The 22,550-nt window shown below is 35.8% G+C and overlaps 1 protein-coding gene across 1 annotated transcript in view; it reads left to right on the top strand.

Annotated features, from left to right (window-relative positions):
- Nucleotides 1-22,550, top strand: part of LOC122808666 (CD209 antigen-like protein C) — a 739,543-nt gene that overhangs the window by 48,524 nt on the left and 668,469 nt on the right. The window contains exon 2 of the mRNA XM_044079642.1: nt 12,711-12,821. Within this exon, the coding sequence (XP_043935577.1) occupies nt 12,711-12,821 (111 nt within the window). The remainder of the gene's footprint in view (nt 1-12,710; nt 12,822-22,550) is intronic.

The raw sequence follows: 22,550 nt of genomic DNA, 5'->3' as shown, positions 1-22,550 counted from the left end.
GATTCAAAGAAAGCATTTAAACGATATAAGCTAGGATTTTATAAGTAGGACAATGGAAACATTTACATTCAGTGACACAATAAATGATTAATCAGGATATCTGAGGCATCAGAGGCAATAATTAAGGTGGGAGGGTTCCTTTCCATTAAACTATTTTTGAAAAGAGGAACCAGGAAGGGTTGTCCTCTTTCCCCTTTGTCAATTGCATTATATTTAGAGCCATTGGCAAAAAAATAAATAAATGAAAAAAGGACTCAGAAACTCACGAATATAATTGGTATGGTTATCAAGAAAAGTTAGCTTTATTTGCAGATGATATTATTTTGCACTAGATAACTCCACAAAAGGATGCTTTGATGTTGTGGAATATTTTGAGACAGCTTCAAGTCTTTTCAGGATATAGCATCAATGAAGATAAAGCACATGCAATAGCTGAAAATTATTTATTCACACATGAATTGGTCCAGCAATACTCAGATTTATGGAGACATATGATGGAGTAGTTAGAAGTATGAATTAAAAAGGCTTCTGTTATGGAGGCTAGGGATATGTGGGAAGAAACTAAACAAAAGACAGTATAAAAGCAGATAAACTGAAAGTTCTTGATTGTGTATATGGATAGTAAGATACAAAGAAAACATTTAGTCCCTTTAGTTTTATATATATATATATATATATATATATATATATATATATATATATACTAGACATTTTTTATCAATCAGAGGAGGAGTTGTGAATGATAGTTAATAAGGAGTTGAGGGAATTTATTTAGGTGGGGAAGAGGAAAGGGTTAAGTGGGATAAGTAGATTCTGTTCATAGAACAAGGTGGTTTAGGATGATCTGATTTGAATGGGTATTTTACAGTTACACAGTTAAGGCTCATATATATAACACAAACAGAAAGTTAAAAATCAAAATTGGAATGGGATAATAATGAAGCAGAGAGAAGTTTCAGAAAAAAAGAGAGAAAGTAGGGTTTTGGATACAGATCCTTAAGGAGAATAATAACAATGATACAGAATATTATATTCATAAAGTTACGTAGAAAGCAGGGATGATTGCAAGTAGGGGTATAGAACATAGTTAAGAAGGGCCTGGAATATACTGGAGAAACTGGAAAAGGAACCAAGGCATTTGGTGCAAATAACTAGAGAGTGAAATGCAACCATTTGGAATGAGGTCAAGCAGAAGTCTGGACTATAGGCTTGAGACTGCCTACCCCACCAACAATCAAAATTAAATAATAAGTAACGAGAAAAGAGATAGGGAGGTCCTAAGTGAAATATCAGCTCTGATAGAGTTTTTAGTCACATGTAGAAAAGGAGCTGCTGTTGAAACAGGGATAATTGGTAGGGTATATAAAATATTGCATGATAACTATAAGAAACAATCATATGAGGCTAAGAAAGATTGAGAAGAAATACTAAAATGGCAACTTACAAAAGAAAATGGGAGGGCATCTGTATGTCTTCTAAGTATGCAACAAATTCCAGAAGGTTTAGGATTTTTATTGGAAGTGATTACATAGGTATTTTTATATCTCAAATAGGCTTCAAAGAATGTTTCCTGAGGAATATAGCAAATGTTGGCTGTTTGATATGAAAGAGAGAGTTAACTGGGGACTTTTTTGGGAGTGTAATAAGTAGGCAGTTCTTTTCCCTACATAGTACTCTTGTTAGAAATATTAGTGCTGTAACTAAGGAAGTAATTATTTTGAGCTGGGACATAGAAGCTGAAATGCCCAGACATACTATAGCCTCATTAAGTTTAATTCTATTGACTGCCAAAAAAAAATGCCAGAAAATGGAAATCAAAATCCAAACCAACTGTAATTGAAGAATTAAATGCTGTAAAAGAGGTAAAAGAACAGGAACTGAGATCTTCAGAAGAGAAGGATCGAATTACATAGAAATAAGTGTCATTTGTGGGAACAATACATAGAATAAAGTTCAGGAGAAGGCAGAAACTTGCACAATTTGTGTATTGCTGGAGTGAATGACAGTTGTTATAAAGAAAGCAAACATATATGTAATGTATAATAATCATGTAAATGAAAATATGGTAACATGATTTGTTTTCTTTTTTCTTTATGTATGTGTGCCTATGTCTTGAGTGATAATTTAATAAAGGTGTTTTTAAAAGGTGTCTCTATTAAGGTGTTTTAAAAATGTGGCTCTTTTTGAAGGTCTGGGCAGGATATATGAAATAGTGGCAGTGTTTCATCATGTAATGCAACCACTTACAGCCTGATATTCAAATACAGCAAGCTGTCAAGAAAAATACTGAAAAATGGGACTCCTACATCATAGCAAACATGTTTAACTAGCAATGCAAAATAGCCTTTGCACATCTCCTACCTTCACAACTATACACTGCCCCCATCTACACCAACCTTCAGCAATGTCTATTGGCAAAAATTGAATAATGCTATAACAAGATAGATAAATTTTCCACTAACCAATCTGCAACATCCCACCACTGTCTAACCTTAAAACAGTTGGAATTGCTAGAACTTTGACACTGTGTCTGTCACCCAGTTAGCAGTTATTCACAATATAATCTACAGACCTTAAAACTGTTCTGAACTTCAAGCTTAGTATAATCTTACACCCCTGCAGAATCACTACACTCAATGGATAAGTCACTACTAAACATAACTGAAACTCGCAACTCTGCTGGTTTGTCCTTGTACTCAAATTATGTTTCCAAAATCTGGAATTCTATACCAACCACAATCAGATAAAAAAACATCCTATCCAGATTTAAAAACTTGTTAAAATAACAATTTAAGAACACTTGGCTCTGTTCTTACACATCTCCAGACAGGAATACCCTGGTCCTAAAACATCTTCATTCCCGGTATACCTCAACAAAGCAAATTCTCAGTGTTAATGTCCTGCCATCTATTCCTTTGCCCTTAAAGCCATGTCTTTTGTCTCAGATTTGTAGATTCATAGATTCATAGATTTTTACAATGGTAACAACCCTGGGAAGCCTTTCTAAGCCTAGCCAAGTTTTCCTGAAAGAATAATGACATCCTGTATCCAAACAGGACATTGAGGTCCAGGCATTTATAAGCTGCCTCTATCCATAAGGGGCATGGATGCTAGGCCTGGTGTAAATTTTCTATTCCCCATCTCTCTTTATGACTTGAAAAGTTTTTCCTTCTAGTGAAATTCTAACTCATAGTCATTACGTTCTACATCTTTCTCCATGTCTTTACAGCTTTCTTTCTCTCTGTATCAACTAACAAATCTGCACACCATTCACCTTTCATAACCTGCTTGCTGCTGTCTACTAATATCACTTTCTCTCTGATTTCTGCTCACATCTCCCTATTCTCCTTTCCTATTTATCTGCCATAAAAATAAAATTGTAATTTGACATTTTAAATTTCATTGTATATATGCCACGTTCTCGTGTATTAATATGTAATGACTCTGTATTTTACTGACTTCATATTTTTTCTAGTATAGATGTCTTTTGGTTTCCCTATGTGATGTGAATGCGAAGTACATTTTTTGGCTCACCATTCAAAACAAATCATACGTCAAAAAAGGTGATCCAAAAAATGATAAAAACACAGAAAAGTTCTTTTTTTGCAGAGGGGCTAGACTCTACCACCCCAAAATTATACAAATCCACTCTATAGTTGCACCACAGTGAGGAAAAGGGGAAAAATGCTGAAAAGTACAACACTGGCTCACACAATACCATAAATTATGGTGAAACTCACTGCAACAATAAATTCTTGTGGTAAAGCTGCACAGAGAATGTACTAGTGGTCACGTAACTATGCACTACCTTTTAATTATTGTACATCCATATTGTAACTTTAAGCTTTCTATTTTTCTTTATTGTACAAAATGCTGATTTTGTTATTGGAGCTTTTCTTCCCAGTTCTCCAGTGAAAAGGGCCTACCACAGCCGAGTCGGACTACCCAGGTCAAGAAAAGCAATACATAAATAAATAAACAAATGATGGTATGCAGCAGTGCTCCTATAAGTAAATACAGCAGCTGTGACACCCTAGGTAGAAAGCATTGTAGACTTGGCCATTCAATTTGTTGGCATCCTGCTCTGTTCCACTCATGAGCTACCTTGACAATCAGTCAGGCAGATCATTGACAGACCAGAGCAAAAAATCAACAAATATGAAACAGTGTGGGGAATATTTGCATCACTCATGAGTAAAGTCAGTCAATAATGACAGATATCGAAGTTCCTTACTTTTGCATGAAAACATAATTGGCTTTAACAAAATGCTAAGTTATTTGTGTCATTCTAAAGGGATCCATTATCTGCCAGCCTGGATGAGAAGGTAAATTAGACTTCCTGTTTAACCAATAATGGCTTACATCTTTCATACAAGGGCTTTTGTATACTGGCTGAAGCTTTTGCTGGCCCTGTAGTTCCTTTTTTAAGCCAACTTAACCTGTCGGGCATTCCTATATAGTAAACTGAAACTCCAATTTGGACAACATTGTGGTGGCACTACACAGTGTTAAAAGTCTAAATAGAAAGATGTCTGAACATTAGGTCTTTCTACAGTTTCAACACATTCATATCTGTGTAGCTACCAAGACATGATTTCAGTGCTTTGAGAATGCTCTGTCTAATGAAATGCTTTAGCACCTATCATTCCTTTGGGCCATTAGATAATTCTGAGGGAGTATCTGTGTTTGGAGAAATACTATCACCTCATGTCAAATTACACATTAACTTGGAGTTCTTGGAGATCCAAATCACCATTGACAAATCTAACTATCACTTCATTGCTAAAGACAGTTCCCCATCAATGTTCTGTAAAGATCATGGAAATCACCTTATCACCATGAAATAATTAAATGCCAAACCATATACATTTTTGCTGGAGGGTGTCAATTACCCAAGCAATAACTGGAGCACTTATACTTCAAAAAATAAATATGCTTAACATTTCTTGGACTTTGTTACTGCTAATGCTTTACAGCAAATTGTGAAACTACCCATTAGAGGCACTAATATCCTTAGATTCATAGATTCATAGATTAGTACTAAGCTAACTGCCCTTGTGAGCCATTTTAAGCTTAGCCAATTATCCCTTGTGAGACTCAAACCCTGTACCTTGTGTTTGTAAGGCAAACACCTTAACCATTAGGCCACCCTCCCTCCCTTGACCTGGTCTTTATCATCTGAGTCCCTACCTGTACTCCACTCCACATCTCCTCATCTTAGCTAAATCTGACCACAAGTCAGTCATCTTCTCTGTTAGGCCAAGTTGTACTACTGCATCACCAAATGAGACCTTCACCAGAGCAAACCTACTTTAGCTTTGAGGAAACATAAGCAAAATTCCCAACAATCACTTCAAATGGACCCAAATGAAAAGGCTGCCACATTCATCTATGACTTTTACCAACACCATAACAGCTGCATAGAAACTTCAGTACCTGTCTATCTCAAATAAAATGGTAATATTAGGAATAAACCTCTCTGTTGGAACTCCAATATCAATAAACTGTATAACAAAAGAAGAAAAATGAACATTTCTAAGAACACCCCATCCCTTATATCAGAATTACAATGTAACTTCCCAACAAGGAACATAAGAGCACTATTAGAAAATGTAAGGCAGATATGAGATTAAGGATACTACAGATAGAGATACAAAAGAAACTATAAATCATGTTTCAGTTATGTCAGGAAATTAAGAAATACTGTCCAACAATGAAATGAGCTAATCTCTAATCACATATTCCAAACATGTTATTCCAGATATCAACATTTTTGCCCCTGGTATCCTTGAAAATTTAGGTTCACTTAAAATCGCCCTGGAACAAGGCCTAATATGCCTTTCAAAGACTAAAAGTAAAATGTCCATGGAACCATACAAGAAATCTGGCTGCATTCTTGTAGGTTCATATGTGATTACTAGATTACTGGCACAAGAGCCTTTATAAGCATTGCCAATAATACCCAGGATATGACAATATTATATCTTAATTCTCCAGATATGGGATGGGGTAGTATCAGGGTAATGGGTCTTTGGGTGTTGGAGCCTGAGTCATTTTACAGACTGCCTCTGTCCATAAGGAGCATGGGCAGTACCCCAGGAGTGAATTTTTGGTTTCCCATCCATTTATCCAAATTATTTTTGAAAAGAGTGAGGGATGGGCTTTGTTTTACAAAGATGGGAAGTTTATTCCATAGAAGAGGTAGCCTTTGGGATGTGAATCTGTCTCTCCAGCAATTTCTGTTAGTGTCACAAATAAGGTTCAATTCCATTAAATGCATGACCATTGTTAATTTTTCTTGTGAATATGTAACATTTTCATCAGGGCTGGATCAGAGACTGTCTTGTAGGTCAAGCATAAATTCTCTTTCAGCAAATGATATTAGACAGAGTAAAGGATAGGGCCTTTAATCAGTCTGCTTAAGATATGTGTCTTATGCTTTGCATTTTTTCAGTGAGAAACCTCTGTCGCTAGTTAGGTACATGCAGAAAGGAGCATCAATTACGGGCCTAACAAGGGTCGAGTACAATGGCACTATGACTTCTTTGATCTTGATGCCATGCCTTTACCTATAAGTTAGTCACACAGAAGGTTTTCCTCACTACTGTAGCTACCTGGTGGTAAACGTTTAGGTTACTTTCTATCTGTACTCCTAGGTCCTTCACCTCTGGGTCTACTTTTAGGGTGTTCTATCAATGCTATAACTTTCAAGGATATCTGATTTACCAAAGGGTATGATTACGCATTGTTTAGCATTTAGTCTCAAGCCATGGTTTTGGCACTAGTTGTTTATCATTTTTTAGGCCTGGTTGTATAGGATGCCAGCATCATTTGAGGAGTCAATGATCGCTCCCAGCTTACAGCTGTCAGTGAACTTGGTAAGCCAGAGGCCTCACTGCCAGGCATGTACTTTCTGAGCTTCTACTTAAACTTTTCAACCTTAACATATCCACAGAGTTTGAGCCTGATGCCTGGAGAACAAAAAGTTTGACTCCCCCATACAAAAGTAGGTCATCTATAGATACACACAGTTATAGGCCCATCAGCCACAGTAGCCTTATATGCAATGTATTATATCAAAACTCATTTATGCAGGCATAAGCAACTTACCTGATCTAAATGACAATTGGTATGGTTTTGTGAAGGGAGGGTCATGTTTCCTGAATCTAATAAGCTTCTTGGAAAAGGTTGTAGAAGTTATGGGTAAAGTAAACATTTAAAATGTCTGGACCCACTAGAACGAGTCCTGAAAGGCAGAAACTGAATGGACAAAAAATGGGCTTACATATATAAGTCCGAGATGCCTTTTCTTGGGATATTCCCTTTCACTGAGGTATGGTGAACTCAGACTTAGTATATGTACATTCAGGAGGTTCTGGAGGTTTGGTCTCCATGGAAGGGGGGGGTGTAGGGAAGGCATCCCCCTCAATAAAAGAAGTTTAAAGGAGAAGAGCAATCTCTGAGATTTGCTCCTCTTCTGTAATATTGTTTTTTTTCACCTTGTCAGCACTCAGCATTTCGAGTGTTGACATTTCAGTGGGGATCCTGTGGGTAGTTATAAATCAGTGAGCATTGCTTATCTTTGATCTGGCTAAACGTTAGACACTATGACCTATGCTGGCGTCGTTAAAGTTAGACAAAATGTAAACCCCAATATTATCTGCTGGAATGCAAATTAGCTATCTGATCACAGGTTGTGAAGGCTGCCAATACCAGGAAATGTCCCAAAACAAAATCAAATAATCCAAACAAGAAGATGTAACCCGAGACACAAGCCACACACAGGATACGAAAAATATGTTTAATTAAGTGCTTTTGTTGATTACAGACTTCTTCAGAATAGCGAATGATCAAGTGAAGTCACATTTTATACACAACCCTACCAGTTCTTTGGATAAAAAGTAATGATTAATTATATAAGTTCCCCTAACTTTGATAGATATGAGAAATAAAAAACACAATATAAACAATTTATTGATTAAAAAATACACTTCAAAGACTTGAAATAATATCTGTTGAGAACCAGAACATAAAATTAAATACAGTACATATACTTTAACCTAAGCAAAGAACTAATGGACAACCTGTCATTGAGCCCAGGTGACTGACAGGCGTTTGTTCTTATTTGCCACTTTAGTTCCTTGAATTCAAGCAAGATATTCATCAAACACCCCCCCCCCCCCGAGTACCCAGGTCGACATGATCAATGGCTGCAAATCTAAAAGAGTGTGTAGGGAAAGTCCTGATATGCTTAAACAAGGCATTACTCTCATTGTGTTGTTTGATGTCATATAGATGCTGACAGATTCTTTGTTTAAGAGCTCTCTTAGTTTCACCTATATCGAATCCATCACAGGAGTCACACATTGCCAAGTAAATAACCCCCTTTTAATAACAATAATACTTTTTTCATGGCGTAATGGTTCCAACCCCTTTTCCTACCAATTTGACTTTGTCAGTAATGTCAAGCTGCCAGTACCCTTTCTGAACATAAAAATATAACTATTGGGATGCTACAGGGATTAGTGCTGGGCCCTCTCCTGTTTGGCATTCATTTTGTTGAGATCCAGTCCAATATCTCAGAAATGTGTTTGACTAAGTTTGCTGATGACTCACATCCACTAATACTAAATAACTCCAGCACTTGGTATACTGAAAACGATTTCAAGTTAAATACAAAACAGTGCAGCATAATGATATTCAGTAAAAAGACTGTTCCCACCTCATATGGAACTCCTCTTCAGACTAACATGGTCATGAGACATGGGTATTTACGTAGATGATTCTTTATCGTTTGATAATCATGTTTCCACCACAGTCAATAAGCCATTCTCTACATGCCAGTTAATTTGAAGGGGAATGTTTTCAAGATCCAAAGAGGATATCCTTTTACTGTACTCAGACCCATCACGGAATATAGTGCCCACCTGTGGTATAAATAAATCAAAGCATATTGCTCAGCTACAAAGGCCCAAAAGATACTTTACTAAGGAAATCAAAGGCCTTAAATCTTTCAACTATTTTGCTAGATTAGCTCAAGACTCATTATGCTTAGTAGCTGATACGCTGCTCCAAGATGACCTGTGTCTTGCTTACTGAGCCATGAAAGACCATTCTTATTTGATTTTCTGTTTCTTTGCTAAACTAGTGGCTGTACAAACACCCCCATCAGGGCTGTATATCTACAGCAGCAAATAAGCAGACTCACTGAGTTTCCTGACTCAATGCATTCCCATCCTATAGAAAGTTAGCACTACAGGTCAGGCAAAGTATTACATGGAATACCTTTCAGGCTAGATTTGATGACTAGATGGGTAAACACAAATTTGCAACATGATTGCTTTGTACATTCTTGTACAATTTGGGAGCTAAGCATTATTAAGTGCTTGAAAAAAAGTGTACAAAAGTGTGTCTATTTAAATGTATATTGATAGGCATCTATGATCCTTGTGATTTCTTGGCTATTATTATTCTTATGCTCATATGTTCCATTGTTCTTAATCCTAAGAAAATGCATGTTGATGCAAAACTTGTTCAATTAACTATGTGAAATAGATTAACATATAAAAATGCTAGCCTTTCAATGGGGTACTTATGATTAATAGCTGCTCCTTACTCATTATTCAGACTTTGCAGAATTACTGTGATTTGTCTGTGTGGGGGAGGGGTGGCTACTGGTTCCATGGAACATGCTGTAATAAAATGCACAACTAACAATCAGATGCCTGAGGTGCACACAAGAGTAGCTATAACTGTTGGGTGGGAGTTGGCGCTGTCTGTAGAAAGCAACTGATCTTGGTTTTACTCAGTTTAAATAGTCATAATCTGCCTATGTAGAAATAGCGTGCATTTGCATGATTAACAGTAACAGAAAATATACCCCTGGGATCACTTCATTGGCTCTGCTTGACAGAGGATCAGTTAATTAATCAATGGGGCAGCGAAAGCCGACACACTCTGGCTAGGCTTATAAATGCCCTTCAGCAGATAGCCTAGTACCTACCTATGAACCTATAATGTGATTTGGGTAAAGCAGCTTAGATTGCTCTAATGTTTGTCTACCATTTTCTTGGAACAGAGCAGAAATACATTTCATTGTTACATATCTCTTAACTGTCCCTGATGTTGGCTCAAAATTTTGTTCTAGCCATTGTAATCTCTCCTAAAACAGGAAATTTGAGAGAAAGGGTCCTGGATTACACTTAATAAAAATGACAATAATTAGAGTCTTTTACATCAGAAAATGCATATTAATTCTAATCATGTTAATTTCTAAAGTTAATGATATTAGTATATTTTTAAAACTGTCCCTGATTACCCCTGATGATTTCTGGGTTTGTTCCTGAATCTGTATGTAAGAAGTTGAGAACTATATATGGATGTCATATATTTATCCCAATCGTCTTAACTGCATACATATGTAGTTATAACCACTGGGTAGGAGCTGTCTGTTGAAAGTAACCGAGCAATTGTTAAAAGTAACTATCTGGATATGCAGGAGTACTGTGCATTTTGTGAAGTAAGATGGACTACTTAAATGGATAAGAGATATGCACAGGCAAAGTAACTGTAAATGCTGAGGCTGTCTGTGGAGGAAAATGGCTAGCTTTATGCATTTGCTGACTCATTTTGCTGCCTTTGCAGTAGTGCAATTTGTGTGAAGCAGCTTGAAATGCTTTAATGTGTATCAACTGTTTTGGGTATAGAAAATGTGAAATAAATAACATGAACATCTTCTTTTAGCACAATCAGATGTCTAAATTGTAGTCAAAATTTGCTATAACTGCTTGGAGGGAGAAAGGTCAGGATGAAAGTAATTGATCCTGTTGTCATTTGATGAGTTTAAACAGTCATATGTCAACAATCATAAGGCATAAAATTCATTTCAAAGCAACCACACCTTCACAGCTTCTTGGAGACATAGCAGCCTCCACACCCCAATGCTGTATAAATGGATTTTAATACATACAGACTTAGTAGAGGTCTGAACCCCACTTAGTCTAAAACCAGGCCTGATAGCTTGTGTTGGGCTGGGGAAAGTGTGACCATAGTTTCTTTAACTTTCCTTACAAACTTCAGTGATGTGCACAGTCTTTAACTTTCCTTACAAACTTCAGTGATGTGCACAGTGGTGGGTGACTGTAACTAGCGTCAGAGCAGTGTACTTCCTAAGAGCAGCAAGTTGGAAGCATTACTATGATCATTATTTTTTTCACTTTCCTCATAACAAAATATCAGATGTTTCTACAGGTTGTCATCTTTTTGTAATAAATAAGGAGGCTTTGTGTTTATATATGTCTGACAGCAGCAAGTTTATTTGTTTTCTTTTTTTCAGTTTTTGTCCAAGTATACATAGACAAGTAGCTATCCTTTTGTTATTTGGAAGGATGGAGGTGAGGAGGCATGCTCAACACACACACACACACACACACACACACACACACACACACACACACACACACACACACACACACACACACACACACAGATATATCTATATATATATCACAGCAGTAACCTGAATGATTTGACTGGCCATTGTTGCCTTTACTTCCACCCAAATCTATCACCACAGGTGGATATCCTTTTTGTGTGGGGGGGAAGAAGGCAAATACTATTCCCAGATATAGTTTATGTATTCTGACAAGAACATAACTACTCAATTCATTGTAAACTACTGTTTAAAAATATTTGAGCAGTAAATATTACATGATATTTATTTCTTCCCAGAAAGAGGAAAAAAAAGAATAAATCTGACATCCTTTCCTCACTCATAATTTTTTTTCAGATCACTACTGGATCAATAGATTATAAAAAGTCTTTAAAATACACCTGAGTGCATCTGGAACCCTCCCATAGCTTTTTTGGGACCTAGTGGCCCCCAGAACCCTGGCTTAATGCTACTATTTCCTTCACTGTTATCAGACTGTGGCACTGCCTACTTAGGGGTGAAAGCCTGCAAGAAAAAAAAAACTGAAGAGTAAGACAAACTAAGAAAATTAAGAAAAAAGTAATCTGGACATTGTGGGTAGGTCAGGATTGGGGTACCAGGTGAACCAGGTGACACGGTGGGAGTAGTGAGGCAGTGAGAGAGTAACATGAAGCTCTTTGCCTATGACACCAGTTCATCAAAGACTGCCCTGTATATTGATTCTGCCCATTACAAGTTTCAGAGACATTTATAATCTATCACAAACTGATAAAGTACAAAAAAAATATGTTGCTGCTCAAACATATTGTAGTATTGTAGCATCTTGTTTAGTGGAGTTTTATTTCAGGACATATCTATGGTCAGCCATTATAAAGCAATACTGGATTGCCTTTAGACAAATTACAAGGTAAGTGTTTAAGGTGTACAGCTGCTTGACACTCTACAATAATTTTATTAACAATTTTATTATCAGTTATTTAGAAGCAAATATGAAGTTTCATTATCTGGTTTACCAGTTGTCTATGTGAATATGCAGTGACTTGACCACTTCCCAACAAAATGAAGGCAAATGGCAAGGTATTTTATTATGATGGGTTTCAGACATATATATATATATATATATATATATATATATATATATATATATATATATATATACATACATACAGATCTAGTTCTAGATCTAGATATATAGAGCTATAAAACTGAAAACTCTGTTCAAAATTTGCAAACAAACAAATGTACATAACTGGTCCATTCTGTTTTCATATCACACTAGCTCTGCAAAAAAACCAGGACAGTGATAGAAAACTATGGAAAACTATGTTGACCTTCATCATCATTCTTGGCTTCCTCCATCTGTTATCCATTGCCATCATGCTTACTCTGAGTAAGTCTTATTATAGATTGCTTATTGTGTGTAACAAATGTATCATGCATTTTTTGGAATGTATATATATATATATATATATATATATATATATATGTGTGTGTGTGTGTGTGTGTGTGTGTGTGTGTGTGTGTGTGTGTAGATATATACATACACACACATATTAATACATGTATACATATATTTGATTCAAGAATACTCTAATGTAAAACAAAAGCTTTATGGCTCACTCATGGACACAGGGGATAGACACCTGCTTGCAGCTCCATCCCTTTGACTTAATATGAAAACTTTGTTGCTGGAAGGCTAGATGATAGGTGAGAAGTTAAATGATTGTCAGCATTCTTATTTCTTATGGAGTCCACAAAGATATTTCATAGGGAGTGCTACTCAGACAAAGGTTGTGTGGTCCATTCCACTCACTATCTATTCAGATAACTGTCATTTGCATTAGATGGAGGTGTTATCTGTAATGAGCATCAGAATACTCTTGTTCTTAAGATTTACCTATTCCCTTTTTCAGGCTCTGTAGATGCCAGAACATTTCATGTATGGTTAAGTATGAGTTTTAATGGCATGGGAAGTTGTAAGCATTTTCTTTTTTAATGTATTCAATATATAATTCTTTTGGGGTTCAAGCTTTATTTTATGGAGTCCTGCATTGGTATGAAAAAGAGTGGGCTGCCAAAATATTGCTGCATAGCAGCACCTGTTTACAGTAGATACTGAAAATGTACTTGTTTATTAATAATTCAAATTATGATGGCTGGTAAACAGTGTAAAAAGGGTATTAGCAGAAGTAAGAGCTGGGTTCATAGTTTTAGGACGCTCTTGCCAAGCTTACAACCTACTAGCCATTGAAGAATGTACATAGCAACATCCCATGGTTGAATTTCTTGTCAACCATGTAATCATCCAAGAGGTTCCTCAACGAGTGTATGGAGAGACTGTACAGTTTAATGCTAAAAGGATATTACTCCAAATTCTTATACAGGCTGGACTTGTACGAGGCTTAATATTACTGATGATTATCTTTGTAAAACGATTCCATATATCACCTTGAAATTTTTAGTGCTTTGCAGAAGTTAAAACAAAAGGATTTATTGGAATACCAAGTACAAGTCTTCAGCTGACATTTTTTTTTATCCAGATGGCCTTCCTCAAACAAGTTTTTCCTCTTCTTTCTCCAAAATGACCCATTTTTTCCCCACTAGGAGCAACAAACTCTATCCTGTACTTATGAACAAAATGACTGTTGAACTTACAAATAAACTCTGTTCCTGGTGCAGGATAAATAATATTCGGTGCAGCTCGAACAGGAAGAATACTTTATTGAATAAACATACAATTCATTTGGTTAAGCGCTTTCATCTGTTCATATACAGACTTCTTTAGAACCAAATGACACAACTCTGAACACAGATTATATAGCCAGTTTGGTGCCAAAAATATTTAAAAACCTTAAAGAAACATTTTTTGATTCTAGTGTTCCATACATAAAGCTAACTAATACATTTGATCTCAGTGCTTGTAAAATATTAAATCTCAATGCTTATAAGATAATAAATGTATGTTAAAAATAATTTTTGAATATATGTTAAAAATAATAATTAATTAATTAAATGAATACATGTTTGTGAATTATAAATTATACTGTGAATACACGTAAATAATTTATAACCATGTCTACACAATAATAATTTAAAACTTTTAAAAATATAAATATATATGTGTTGACAATAAATATTAAATATATAAATTTCATGTTAAAAAATGTATATAATAAATTGAACATATATACAGATTACTACTGGACAATGCCATGACATACATAATTTATTCAAGAATTAGGAATGGTTTTATACTAATACTATCGTTAATGCCTGGGAATCTTGTGGCATCTGTGTATATCTGCCACCTACATTCCATCATAGCTAAATACACTTTCCAGTTGCCCCCACATACACAACTATCAACTTGTTCTATAATGCAGAATTTGAAATTATGTTGATACCCTTTACTGAATATATGTTTATACAAGGCATTCTTCATATCTTTTGTATGAATCTTGTAAGAATGTTCATATATTCTTTTTTTAATTTTTTATTTTTTTAATTTTCCTCTCTGTCTTTCCTATGTAAAATGCTGGGCATGCAACACACTTAGCAAGATATACTACTTGTTTAGTATTGCAGTTCCCTGCCTTGCATTTAATATATGTCTTATTAATATTCTCCAACTTAATTCGCACAGCTTTCATTAATGTATCTGCATTGACTACAGGAGCCACACTTCGTAGTTCCTTTAAATGTTAATTTGTATTTCTCTGTACGTGTTGTCTTCTCTAATAACTTTTTGATGTTTGGGGCTGTTTTAAATACATATTTGGGATGATTACCTAAGGTCATGCCTATACTTTCTGTAATTGTAATCAAATCCCAATGTCTATTTAATATTTCTTTAACATAATTAGCGTATGGAGTGTACATAATCACACATACTCTATTAAATGCTTCTGCTGTGATATCACTCTTGTTGATGTTCTTGCCACCTACATATGACGTACCTAATAGGAGAAGAAACTTGATGCCCCATTGCCGTTTCACATAACCTATGACATCTCTTAACATAGGAATAGGGTAACCCCTACTACTGAAAATGTTGTATATTCATTCTAATTCTTCTTCCATTATAACTTTGCTTGATGACATACGTGCAGCCCGAATGCACTGTCCTTTTACCACATTCTTAAAAATATATGGGGGGTGACTGCTACTGAACTCTATATAGTCATTTGAAAATGTGGTTTTTCTATGTATTTTGGATGCAAAACCATTTCTAGTGTGACTTATATAGGTGACTAAGTAGGCTATGCCTTCTTTATTGATATTATATGTAAATTTCAAAAATTCTGTCGTCCCGTTAATATAGTTGATAAATGACTTAATTTTTTCTTGTGTACCATTCCATAAAATAAATAAATCATCTAGATATCTTGTATATAAAACAATATGATGATAAAATTCTCTTTGAAACACATATTTGGACTCCCATTCTAACATAACGAGGTTTGCAAAAATGGGGGCACAAGAGGCACCCATAGCAACACCTCTGCTCTGTCTAAAAAATTCTCCTTGAAATTGAATATAATTATGATCTAGTACTAAGCTCATCATGTCCGTGATTAAACTAATCTTGTCCCATGACAAATTAGAAACTTTTCTTAAACTGTTGCAAAAAAATTCCAGGCCAACATCCTTAGGTATACAAGAGAATAGGTCAGTAACATCAATTGTCAAAAAAGTCAACCCATCATTCCATATATCAGGCGTAAGTTTGCTTAAAAAATTCCATGAATCCTTGGTTAGATGTGGAATGTTTTCATAAACATGTTTTGTCCATCTATCTATTGTCACACCCAAGTCATACGTCTTGGACTTAGAACCAGAAATGATAGGTTTAAATGGAGGATTTTCCATACATTTATGTACCTTGGGTATACCTATTATATTTGCCACAATAGGAAATTCTACTTTAATAAAGTTATAGCTCTCATTCGTAATTCTATTGTCTATCAAATATTCTTCGATAGCCAAATCAATTCTTTTGTAACCTATATTCACTTGGTTTAAAGAAATTGATTCGTAGTTCCCTGACAAATATAATAAATTATGTATCTTGGCATTGTAATCAAAAATATTATATATTACAATGCCACCTACTTTGTCTGGCTTCATTATTCTGATTTCTTTATTATTCATAAGTGATTCCAGACATATCCGTTCACTTTTTGTTAAATTGTCCTGAAACACTTTATTATAAACATCTCCTGTCTTGATATTTTTATATAGCCAGTAGACTTCTTTGCATACCATTTTTTCAAAATTAGCAACTTGTGTATTAGGGACTGGAATATATGAGCTTTTTCTCTTTAGATTATTGTATGTCACGTATCCTATGTTTTCATCCTTTTGTCCACATTGTAAGGCTAAATTTAGCCTTCTGCAATACAATTTTATTTCCTTAATCGTATCAACTAAATTAAAACTGGTTGTAGGTATAAATTTCATCCCTTTGCTAAATAGGGTAAAAAATTCTTGACCTATTTCATAATCTGTGTAGTTATATACATTTAAACCATTGTGTGTGTATAGAATAGAATTGCAATTCTATTGAATATTAAGGAAATAAAATTGTATTGCAGAAGGCTAAATTTAGCCTTACAATTTACAAGATTCAGACAAAAGATATGAAGAATGTCTTGTATAAACATATATTCAGTAAAGGGTATCAACATAATTTCAAATTCTCCATTATAGAACAAGGTGATAGTTGTGTATGTGGGGGCAACTGGAAAGTGTATTTAGCTATGATGGAAAGTAGGTGGCAGATATACACAGATGCCACAAGATTCCCAGGCATTAACGATAGTATTAGTATAAAACCATTCCTAATTCTTGAATAAATTATGTATGTCATGGCATTGTCCAGTAGTAATCTGTATATATGTTCAATTTATTATATACATTTTTAACATGAAATTTATATATTTAATATTTATTGTCAATACATATATATTTTTAAAATTTTTAAAGTATTATTATGTAGGCATGGTTATAAATTATTTACGTGTATTCACAGTATACTATATAATTCACAAACGTGTATTCATTTAATTAATTATTATTTTTAACATATATTCAAAAATTATTTTTAACATACATTTCCATATCTTATAAACATTGAGATTTAATATTTTACAAGCACTGAGATCAAATGTATTAATTAGCTTTATGTGTGTAACACTAGAATCAAAAAATGTTTCTTTAAGGTTTTTAAATATTTTTGGCGCCAAACTGGCTATATAATCTGTGTTCAGAGTTGTGTCATTTGGTTCTGAAGAAGTCTGTATATGAACAGATGAAAGCGCTTAACCAAATGAATTGTATGTTTATTCAATAAAGTATTCTTCCTGTTCGAGCTGCACCGAATATTATTTATCCTGCACCAGGAACGGAGTTCTATCCTGTACTAAGTAAGAACCCTACAGTCCATTCTTTTTCAGTCTGTGACCATCCCATGTCAACTACTTTGTTCCCTTAAAGTATGAAGTCAGGGGGCAAGGAACAACAAAATGTGGGAGTCACACATCTCCAAATCCCATAAGTATTTCAACTAATGCCCATGTCTTACTGTGGCCTGCAAAAAGTTTGCCTCCATATTTTAGCCTACCTACTCTATATGCAGCATGGAGCTGCTATGACCTATGAGTTGTGCATTGTTACAATATCTTGGCTTGATGATAAGGGTCAACATTATAAGAAACCTAGCCACTGTCCTCCCCTAGGATGTCTAAGATACTGTAGGCAGCTCATTTCCACACCACCCACATGACCCGTTCTGCTGCCCAAGCAACACATTAAACATGTATCAGTTATGGCAAAGTCAGGGATTTATCCCTCTGTGTGCCACAAGGTTTCAGGATGGTATTATTTTACCTTTCTTTCTTTTTAACTGTCCTTTGCTGAGCTGTTCTGCAGGAATAATACTTACAAGGAGAAGCACACATACAGAATATGCAGACAGTTCAGAGAAGCCGACCAACCTGCATGTTTTTGGAGGTGGAAAAATATCACAGTACCTGGAAAAAAACTCACACAAACAAAAGGTAAGCATGCAGACCCTACATAGACTGTGACTGCAAGACAGAGTGGACTTCAGTATCTGTTGGAACACATGCACTTCTCCATCACTGGCAGTGTCTGCATATCACATGCCTCCAGTAACATCACATACATTGGATATATGGCATATTCTTGCTATGACAGCACTGAGTTATGTGGTGGGAGAGATTCGTGCTTCTGTTTTTGCCATATCTGTCACTGCACCATACACATGTGCAGAGAAAGGGCTTTCAGAAACTATAATGCATTTCTTATCATCTTGTATCTCTAAGGAGGGTTAAAACTGTTTATTTATTTATTTACTTGTTTGTTTATTTATTTTTTGCTTTGCCACTCACCTACCATCCAGCCACCAAATCAGTGAATTTTCTCTCTGCAGAAGTGAGCTAGACCATTCAGTTCTCCCAGGGGTGAGTGTTGAGAGACAGCAGTTGTGATTTTTGCTTTAAACAGCAGCCATCATTTCCTTTTACATGAGATACAACTCATTCGAGGGCCCTCACCACCCTTCAGGTGTCTATTTCTGTGAAGTCTTCTGTCTTCATTGGGTATTTTTGCATGAAAGGTAAATTGCAGATATGGGCATCCACTTCAGTCCCCTCAAGATGCAAGCAGACAATGCCTTGTCACTATTTCCTATCCCCTTCAACAACTTCTGCAGAGTTATGACTGTCTACTGAAGACAGATTGTCTCTGTCCTAGTCAGGGCATTATCTTACATGTCACAAAATGGACAGAAAGCTAAATGCGCAGTCACACACATGTGTGTCTATACATATACATATATATATATATATATATATATATATATATATATATATATATATGTATATATATATATGTATAGAGAGAGAGAGAGAGAGAGACACACAGAGAGAGAACGCTACACACACACTTATATATATATATATATATATATATATATATATATATATATATATATATATGGGTGTACTTTTGAAGAACAAACGTTCACTACTTCGAACTTCAAAAATACACCCACGCTAACGCGAAAATGCACTTTAGCGAACCCGCTAGACTGAACGAGCTAGCAGTCACGGACTTTAGGGTTAGGGCACGAGTTAGGGTAAGGAGATAGTTAGTAGTGCTATCCCCTTCCCTTGACCCGTGCCATAACCCTAAGGTCTGTGACTATCACACCACAGTAGATGACATCTCAAATCGGGCTGTGTCCTCCATTGTGGTGCGATAGTCACAGACCTTAGGGTTAGGGCACAGGCTAGGTAAAGGGGATAGTTAGTAGGGCTATCCCTTTACCTTGACCAGTGTCCTAACCCTATGGTCCATGACTATCGCACCACAGTGGAGGACATAGCCCATTTTTCAATGTCCTCCATTGTAGTGCGGTAGGTCCGGTCTAGTGAGCTTAAGCAAAACTGGGGGGGGTAATAATTATTAGCTGTAAGAAAGTGAGATTTCCACTTTCAAAATATTTTAGATTTAGGATTGGTAAAAGCCTTAGGCAATTTAATTGAAATTGTTAAGTCTTCAGTTATGGTTATTGTGTGTTTTTTTAAAAAATGTGTTTTTTAATATTTGTTTTTAAATAAGGCATTCATCAAGTTGTTTAGTGGAGTAGTAACTCAACAGATGATTAACATAGGCGTGTAAGAAGTTGTTCTAGCTAATTAAAAGAGATAGGAATATCCTGTATCAATTTAGTAATGTGATTGGCTGTTTAGCCACTTATAGATGTAGGTTTTATCTATAAAATTCAAGCTGTGTTAACTGTTTTTTGTCTGATGAAGGCTGAGCATTTGCTTAGCAGAAAGCGATTACGTTTATTAAAACGTCCGTGCCGTTTATTGTGTCAGCGTGCTTCTACTTTCCTTTTGTGTGTTTTACTCAAAACTGCACTTTCGTTAAAGTACACTTTCGCTTAAGTGAGGATGTACTTTCCCATTTCGAAAAAGTGAATTTTCGTTGTAGGAAAGTACTCCCATATATATATATATATATATATATATATATATATATATGTACTCACACACAGATAAATATATGGGATCAGCAAAATGCATAAAACAGAAACTTTGTTGATCAGTGGTTTACTGACCATAGATGATAAACAAAACAATGATTGATATGACAGTGTAAGATGACTACTGGAATCGGAATATGCCCTTTTTTCACTATTGTGTGAACTTAGAGTTGGTATAAATAATTAGTAGAGGTGTCTGGGGAGCAGATGATCGCATGAGGGGTTGTTGGGGGGGCTTGCCCCCTTGCAAAAATATGAGCTATTTCTTTTGCATATTCCTGAGTTATGACCTGCAGTCTGCATGTTTCTTTTCTGTCAATCTTCTGAGATTTAATGTTTGTTACAGCAACTTATATATTATTTCACTTTTAACAAGAAGTTTAACTAGACAATTTTTGCAATATTTTATTATTTGTGCCATCAGTCACAGAAAAAGAAAAAAAATATCCATCTTGTGAAGTGGAATTTCTGCCAAACCTATCTTGTGTGTATTACTAGCCATGCCCAGGACTTTCCAGACAGTCAGTAATCCTGCATCTTAAGACAGGGAAACATGTATCTATATAAAGGCAGTACTTAAAGCCAGCCTTGAAAAGAAGCAGTTGTTGTTTATTTACTTAAAATAGCATTGAAAACCACTTGCTTTTAAGCTAACTGCAGATATGTGATAACGTTAAGAAAGAAGCAAGAATATGGAAAATGCTTTTTGCACTTCTATGATGGCTGCTTTATTTAAATATTGGGAGGAATTCAATAAAGCCTACATAAGATTAATTTTCCATGTAGGTATAGTGGCACAGAGCTTACATGGAAGTAAGCTACTGTGCGATCCAGTAAACAGAGCAAAAAGGTGTGCACAAGCATGCAGACAAGGAAGTGTCTGTGGAATGCAAATGACCTCTTAAACAGATGAATTGCATGCAAATCTTCTCTACAAAAGAAGGACGAATCTGTTGCAAAATAGCATAAAATCCCAGGATTGGAGGAACTTTCTGGTCAGCCTTAGCAAGAAGCTGAGATCCCTCATAAAATCCTCCAAAGCCAGTTATGAAAACAAAATCACCACTGAGTCCAAAGACAACAACAAAGTATTCTACAGCTATGTCAAGAATCTCAGTGGCAATACTCAGTCCTGCTCTGAGCTACAGCACAATGGTACTAAATATACAAAACCAACCGATATTGCCAACATCCTGGCAGGTAGGTTCAGTGCTAACTTTACCCCCCTCTCACCCTCCAGAGGGCCCATCTTAATACTGGAAGAATGCAAAGCCCTTGTAATCACGGATGAACAAGTAAAGACCGCACTCTCCAAAGCCAAGAACACAGCATCCATGGGCCCAGACAACATCCCAGGCTGCGTACTGTATGAACTACAGAATGAACTGGCACCCCACCTAAGTGCCATGTTCAGTCATAGCCTCACCTCAGGCTATGTGGCTACTGAATGGCGTACAGCAACAGTTATCCCACTCCACAAAGGGGCTGTCACCATGGACCTCAGAAACTACCGCCCCATTAGCCTGATGAACCTAGTCTGCAAGGCCATTGAACATATCATCTTGGAGATTATAAACAAAGACATAGGTGACCTTCAATCCATGGACCCCACTCAGTTTGGGTTTGTAAAATGTGGATCAGGTCTATTAAACCTGATTGACTTCTTTGAAGCAGTCACCAGAGCTGTAGATGAAGGCAAGGTAGTGCACACAGCCTATCTTGACCTCGCCAAGGCTTTTGATACCATCCCCCACTCTAGAATTATAATTTCAGAATGGCGACAGCCATATGGCTGACAACATATGACTGACATCCGAAATCTGAACATTATAAGAAGACCATATAAAAGGAAAATAAAATAAAAAAATAAAATTTCCTTTCAACTGCTAAGTCCCCCCCACCCGTAACTTTAATATACCAACTCTGACATCGCACTACAGTGCAGGAATGGAAATCGTTTTATTCCACGCTATAACGAGATGCTGGTTCTGCATCGTCGGCATTACGAATGTCGATCATATGGTGTCGGCAATGTCAGGTAGA

The sequence above is a fragment of the Protopterus annectens genome, chromosome 8.part0 (assembly GCF_019279795.1).
Source record: "Protopterus annectens isolate FY-2018-M chromosome 8.part0, PAN1.0, whole genome shotgun sequence".
Lineage (NCBI taxonomy): Eukaryota > Metazoa > Chordata > Ceratodontiformes > Protopteridae > Protopterus > Protopterus annectens.
The sequence above is the reverse complement of the archived record's forward strand: the minus strand, read 5'-3'. Positions and strand labels throughout refer to the sequence as shown.